The sequence below is a fragment of the Maylandia zebra genome, linkage group LG14, assembly GCF_041146795.1.
Source record: "Maylandia zebra isolate NMK-2024a linkage group LG14, Mzebra_GT3a, whole genome shotgun sequence".
In the NCBI taxonomy this organism is placed as follows: Eukaryota; Metazoa; Chordata; class Actinopteri; order Cichliformes; family Cichlidae; genus Maylandia; species Maylandia zebra.
This window is the reverse complement of record NC_135180.1, coordinates 34,255,010-34,262,315: the sequence shown is the minus strand read 5'-3', so window position 1 is coordinate 34,262,315 and position 7,306 is coordinate 34,255,010. Positions and strand designations below refer to the sequence as shown.

The 7,306-nt window shown below is 42.4% G+C and overlaps 1 protein-coding gene and 1 pseudogene across 1 annotated transcript; one reads left to right on the top strand and one right to left on the bottom strand.

Annotated features, from left to right (window-relative positions):
- Positions 1–58: 58 nt before the first annotated feature.
- Positions 59–1,049, bottom strand: LOC106676043 (galectin-4-like). Its single transcript, XM_076873411.1, has 3 exons — positions 1,001–1,049; positions 491–656; positions 59–356 (listed from the first exon to the last, which is right to left on the bottom strand). The coding sequence occupies exons 1-3, from the start codon at positions 1,033–1,035 to the stop codon at positions 210–212; spliced, it is 348 nt and encodes a 115-aa protein (XP_076729526.1). The 5' UTR covers positions 1,036–1,049; the 3' UTR covers positions 59–209.
- Positions 1,050–4,773: 3,724 nt separating this feature from the next.
- On the top strand, positions 4,774–6,071 carry LOC101472618 (spastin pseudogene; annotated as a pseudogene).
- Positions 6,072–7,306: the final 1,235 nt, after the last annotated feature.

The following is a 7,306-nucleotide window of genomic DNA, read 5'->3' as shown; positions in this document are numbered from 1 at the left end:
TTCATGATTTATTAATTCAGTTAACTGGTATAAACAATACAGCAGATACTGAGGTGACATTTGATCTTATTGAGATATCTGATCTCAAAGCAGGTAAGAAACTGAGATAAGAAACTCTGTGGATGAGATATTTTTTTGAAATATGTTATTTAAAAAAATAACATTTTTTGAAAGATGCACAAAATTATTTATTTCTGTAATGGGTGGTATCAGAAGTGGATGTAGGAGATCTGCACATCGCCTTCTATCTCCAGCATGTCAATCTCATTGAAGGACTGCCAGCGATGGAAAAAGTCAAACAGGTGCTGCCCGTTCACAAACACCTTAAACCTCTGGTTCCCACAACGAATTGACATCTGAGGGACAGAGAGAAAACTTTTGAATGCTGACACACAAAGTTATCTAGAATTTGCCAAAATCACATTAAAATTTGCTTCTAAAATTCATCATAAGGACTTGATATTACGACTGCGTGACTGATGTTACTTACATCAAAGTACTGGCCCTCCATAAATGGATTCATGCTCATTTCTCTCTCCTCCTGGCCCCAGTTTCCTCCAATCATACTGTTTCTTACAACAATTCCTTCCCTGAATCTCGGATGGATGTGGAAAGCGACATCTCGAGATCTGCTCACCAAAAACTTGATCCTTAATCTGAAACACACATCAATGAGCGTTAAACATTCATGTTAGCACTTTAGTACTGCACTAGAGATTTCGGCAAGTAGTCTTAAAATCACACACTTGTGTGCTCCATAGGGAACCATGCCTCTGATGATGATGGTCCTCTTAGGGAACATCCTCAGTAAATGGACACACTGTGGCTGTAAATGTTAGTCACCCATCTGACAAATGTTTTTGTGTCATAACATTTTATTTTTTAAATACATTAATGTTGCATTTAGTCATTTCAAAACCCGAATTTGGAAAATAAGAATTTTTTTTTTTTAGTTATTTGTGTCTGTTTTGTGTCAGTGTATCACCGAACCTCTGCTTACCTTTGATTGGTGAAATGATGGCCTTGCCCCTCCATGATGTTCCTGATATCATGCGGTGACTGCTGAAATTAAGTTTCAATGTTTCTTCTTCAGACCTAGCGTTCTACACTGCATATGGATATTTATGTAGAGAGCAGCAGTTTCCCCTTCTTATTCAGGGTTTTTCTTATAATGAACATATGAGCAAAGATTGTACCACGTTTTGTAGGTTTCATAGCGATGGTCTTTGTAGGACATCTACTATTCAGGAGAGCAGTCGTCCTGAATTTCTTCCATCTGTAAAAAGGTTGTTGTTGGGCATTATTCATACCCATCAATATTTCTTGAGCACAACTTTTTTGTAAGCTGACTTTGTATGCCTTTATTTATATGGATGAGCACACATTCAACACATGCTCATCTTCTTAAACGATGTAATTACTGCAGAGTAATTACTGCATGTATATATTGCACTATTATTTTAAATAAGTAAAACAGAAGTTTTGCCAACTCTAAAGATTTCACAAACTTTTTCTTTGTGCCACTCTGACTACTGAGGCAACAGTATATGTGTGTGACTGTAGTAGCAGCTATCTAGTGTCTAGTGTGAGAATACCACAAGTCGCCCTTTTTAACGCAATTTAGTATCGGTATACAGAACTGTTTTCCTAACAGAGCCACTGTTATAATTAAGTGAAGGTGCTCCCAACTATTTTGAACCTTTGGCTTCTAAAATATGTGGTTCAATTGCGTGCTGCGTGCAGCTAGACCGATATTAAAACAACAACAAAACAACAATTTCAACCATCAACTCAAATATTTGGTTCTAATTGAACAGAAATTTCTATGAACTTGCAAGAACTGTGTAGGACATGAATCAGTGTGTGTCAGATCCTGAATTTGAAATTTCCACTGAAATCACGGGTAAGAGGCAAGTGGAACCAAGCTGACTTCTGCTAAATGGGTCAAACTGGGCAGAAAGTACACAAACACATAACATCCTTATAGAATATGATGTAACACTATAGATCAACTTACCTCAGAATATATAAAGCATATAAACAATTACAGCAATATGATGCAACAAACACAGCAGTGCTACTAATCCAAAATACTCAAAGCTTCATAGAACTGAAACAAACATTTATTTTTAGGCCTTCGTCGTGTCGCTGTGACGTAATCGGCCTTAAAATGGCCTTTAAGGCTGCAGGCCCTGAATTGGGATACAGCCTCTGAATCGCTGCATCTTGTAGCTGTGTCGTCTTAAATTGGTCATGTGATTTTGACGCGCCGGCGCGTCCGGCGACCCCAGAGGTTTAACTTAATATTTAAGTGTCTCTTGGTTTTAGACTAGTTGTTTAGTCTAATTTGATGTTTTAAACCAGAAAAGGAAGAAGAGGGCTTAGAATTACAGGTAAGAAGTGCTCAGTGGTATGTGATAAACTGTAAATGTAAAGCTTACAGGTCAGTCCTCATGTTTTTAAATCAGATTTTGAGTCTGTACATGGCACATTATGCTTTTGCATGTTGTGAAATGTGCTGCAAAACAAACTGAGGTAAACTAACTGGTTTACTGTGATGGATTTAAAGTGCGTGTGATTGGTGCGCAGTGGCTGTGGTGCTCACGGTCAGAGTTCAGTCACAAAGAAGGTAACAGAGATGAATTTAAAGTTAAGGTGATGGTGCTTAGATTCATTCACAGACTGAAACCTTCACACCAACTTTATCCTGTGTCTCTTAGTTTTAGACTAGTTGTTTAGTCTATTTTGATGTTTTTAAACCATATAGTCAAGGAAAACAACTAAAGGGCACTTTGTGGATCAGTGAAGACAGACATACGGTACAGGGACGCAAAACGAACCTCTGTGCTCTGCTCTGTTTACTTTATTTCTGGGTTATGAATATTATGTAAAGGTAAATGTTGGTTATACTCCAAAGCATATACAGTTAACACTGTGTATAAATGTTTTAACACCTAATTTTAGTGCAGTGTATTTCATGTAAGTTTGAACTTGACATTTTGTTTTCTGTTGTGGGTTGTTATAGCCTTCTACTCCAGTCGCTTCTGAAAGGGCCTGTTGGCTCAGTCAGCTGAACTGAAGCCTGCTCGTGCTTCAATGTGGAGATCTGGTCTGTTAATAGTGTTGGTGAACTGAACCCTGGCGATTAAACTAGCCCTGGGGATAGGAATCAAAGCTGGTGATAACAACTGTGTATAGATGGTCTTTTGTAAGTTTTAGCCGCATTCTTCCCGTTAGCTCGAAGCTAACGGGAGGTCGAGACCTACTACAGCCGGGTGGAACACCGCTTTCCCGGCACATCGTGCCTCGACCTCCCGGTTGGCTTCGAGCCGGCGTCCGAAGAATGAGGCTAAAAGTTTTGCGAGATCCCGAGTTTGTTTTGCGAGATCTCGCAAAAGTCCGTCTTAATTTTTTTTTCTCCCATGTTCCCTGCGGGGCTCCGTAGATTAGTGTACCATAAGAGCAATTTAGTATGTTTTCAGAGGGGGGGTGTTTACCTGCAATGGGTGCTCTTTTTCGCTTCCGTTGCATACGCCTTGCGTGCCGGTCCGAGTCTGACACAGGTTTGTCGTCGTGCCCCATGTGCAGTGTTGGTGCCCAGTCTGGATTTGTTACATCCATTTCATATGCTGGGTTGCCTGCAATAATGCCAAATCAAAAGCTACTCAGTCGACATGACGTGGTTCTGCAGCATCACACATTAGCATGTTTTATCTCGTTATCTATGAAAAAACCCACTAAAAGCCTTTTAGTTTGGTCCCTTTACAGCATCCTGCCATGCGATTCCATTTGTTCCTGACCACCGAGAACACTCACGTTAACTTTTATCGAGTGGAAAAAAAGTTAGCGTGTTTATATTATGCTAACATAGTTGTGTCGCTAGCGGTCACGTAGCACATCATTATATACCAGCTAGCCCAACTTCAGTAACCCTACAAACATCACTGCTGTTTAGTTTTCTGTCTTCATTTATGTTGGAAGTGATAAGAAAGCTGTACGTTTTAATTTGTTTCCAAAACCCCGCAGTCAGGACATGCTATATTGTATTTAGATAGAAGCTAGCGAGCTAACTTGCTGCTAACTTCTAACTCCGTTAAATGTCATAAATTCCATTTTCATGGATGCCTGGATGTTAAACTCAGTTGTTACACCTGGTAGAGCAGAACGCTGATAATTTTATTAAAGATGAAAGACTTAAGACAGTGTTTTAACTCTCAGTAATGCCACAGTGATCATTTGATATATGGACCTGCAGCAGAGTTTAGGCCCAGACACGGCTAGTGACATCAGACTGAACAATCGGATAGTGATATGAATTAATTTAGAACTCACTGGAGAGAAAATGCCGCGAGCAAACCAACAAAAAGCTGGGGATTGCACGGAACTCGATATCCGCTCGTCTGCAATCCATGCCTGGCGTCTTTGTTTGGTGATATGGGATACATGGGATCCCTCACGTTGCCGCCAGGATGGAAAACGATTAAAAGATTAATCCAGTTTCTTGCCTTCACGATCGTGAGCTCTAACGTTGCAACCGACTACACAACACGTACCATAGCTGAAGCTGTATCCTTTGTCTGGCCTACTGTGATGGCGGCGGGGGCCGTGGCCCGCCTCCTGTAACATCACGCTCCAAAGCCCTGTGATGTTTCTGTGTTCTGTGATGTTGTCCCAAAGAAAGACCTTTAAATGCGATATATAGCCTAAACGTTTTCGTTTATGACTAGTTTACTGTGTTATGACTGAGAACAGGGGGGAAGTCGCGCAAGAGAAATGTCGACCAAAACAAACGCAAGTAAGCCCAAAGACAGCGCTGAAGTTATAAAAAACATCCACAAGCAGGCGCTTGAGTATATATTCAAGGCACTGAAGATCGACGAGGACGACACAGGTGAGAAGAAGGAGGCTGTGCAGTGGTACAAGAAAGGGATTTCTGAGCTTGAAAGGGGTATTGCAATAGAGCTCACTGGGCAAGCTGGAGAGCAGTATGACCGAGCAGAGAGACTTCAGGATAAAATGGTCACCAAACTCACCATGGCAAAAGACAAGCTTACCCTTTTAGAGACGACACTAGCCTCTAAAAGGAGAAATGACCCCCAAGGGACATCACATCATGCTCCTTCACAGCCAAAGTCAGTTCCTAAAAGTCAACCCGCAGGTGTTTCCACCACCATCAGACCCTCCACTTCTGTAAGACCTCCATTAGGAATAACTGATGCAAAGAAAACCGCTCGGGTGGGAAAAACTCAGAATGGAAGACCGGCAGCTGTGAAACAGCCCCCGAAGAGGGATATGAAAAAGAATGTGGACAGTAAACTGGCCAGCTTAATTATGAATGAAATTGTATACAGTGGAGCGACTGTGTCATTTGATGACATCGCAGGGCAGGATCTGGCAAAGCAAGCACTTCAAGAAATTGTCATCCTTCCTGCCTTAAGACCTGATCTCTTTACTGGTCTGAGAGCTCCTGCACGTGGCTTGCTTTTATTTGGCCCACCAGGAAATGGGAAGACCATGCTCGCCAAAGCAGTTGCTGCAGAGTCTAATGCAACATTCTTCAACATCAGTGCTGCTAGTTTGACCTCCAAATATGTGGGAGAAGGCGAGAAGCTCGTACGAGCACTCTTTGCAGTTGCGAGAGAGTTACAGCCCTCAGTAATCTTCATTGATGAAGTGGACGGCTTGCTCTGTGAAAGGAGGGAGGGGGAGCACGACGCCTCTCGCCGTTTAAAAACTGAGTTCCTCATTGAATTTGACGGGTTGCAGTCAGGAAGGGATGACAGGGTACTTGTAATGGGAGCAACTAACAGGCCCCAGGAGCTCGATGAAGCAATATTAAGGCACTTTGCAAAAAGAGTATATGTGACCTTTAGACAAGATTTACGCTGCTGAAAAATCTTTTGGGAACGCACGGGAGTCCACTGAGCCAAAACGAACTGTCCTGTCTTGCAAAAGTGACTGCAGGATATTCAGGGAGCGATTTGACAGCATTAGCCAAAGATGCTGCACTTGGCCCAATAAGAGAGTTGGGACCTGTTGTGTCCACACATACTATTACATTTGTTCTGTAGATGCATTTACCAGAAGCGCTAGAGGGCGCTAGTGAGTATGTTGTTCTGGTTGTGGTTTTGAAGAAGAAAAAAGAAAAATAAAGAAAGGAGTCATCTCCGGTAATCCTCTGTTCCTACCTGCATGTGTGTGTAATGCCTGCGAACTAACACCACACAACAAGTGGCGACGAGAGTAGTGGTGATTAAGTTATGGCTCTGCTCTCTTTGCAACCCCCGGCTGTGTTCCTGGATTGCCCGGGCGAACCGAAAATTCCATTTGCTGCGTGGAAAAAGTTGTTCGATAACTACTTGCTAATGACTTTGCTACAGAGAGGAAGAGGGCCCTGCTCATTCACTGCTTGGGAATGGAGGGACAACGAATCTACAGCGCCTTATCACTCGCTACGGATGATTACGAGGGATCCGTAAAGGCTTTGGAAACGTACTTTCATCCTAAAGTCAATGTTGTCGCCGAGAGATACCGTTTCAGGCAACGAGCCCAAGCTGTCAGTGAGTCTACAGATCACTACGTTGCAGCACTGCGTGAGCTCGTGAAACAATGTAAGTTCGGGGCTATGGAGAATGAAATGTTGCGGGATCAACTTGTAGAGAAGACAAATAATGCTCGTATACGTGAAAGACTGCTAACGGAGGAGGATTTGACGCTCGATCGAGCTTTGGAAATTGCTAGGTGTACAGAGGCTGCAATAGCTGATACAAAGGCCATTGCTGTTGGTGAAACGAAGCCTGTTGCCGCTGTTCAAGTACAAAAGAAGATGCGCAAGCCAAAATACAAAGCAGCTAAAAAGACGGATACAGCTCCGACGTGCTACCGTTGTGGTTCAGCTGATCACAAAACCAATGATAAATCCTGCCCCGCAAAAGACTGCAAATGTAATACGTGTGGGAAAATCGGACATTTTTCGAGAGTGTGTAAATCTTCTCATAAGCTTGTTAATGAAGTGACTGTTCCTGAAATGTGTGTTTTAACTGTTGACAATTGTGTCAGTGGTGATCCGGCTAAATTGATGTGCACTGTTGCTGTCACTGTACCAAATACTGCGCAGGCATGTACTGTTAAGCTACTAGTAGACACAGGGTCTGGTGTTTCCATACTGCCTGAACATGTTTACAGCACAAATTTTGGCTCAGTTAAGTAATCCAGCTGTTCAGCTTATTACATATTCAAAAGAGAAACTGGATGTATTAGGGTGTCTTAGAGCTGACATTACTTACAATGGCAAGTGTGCCTCCAC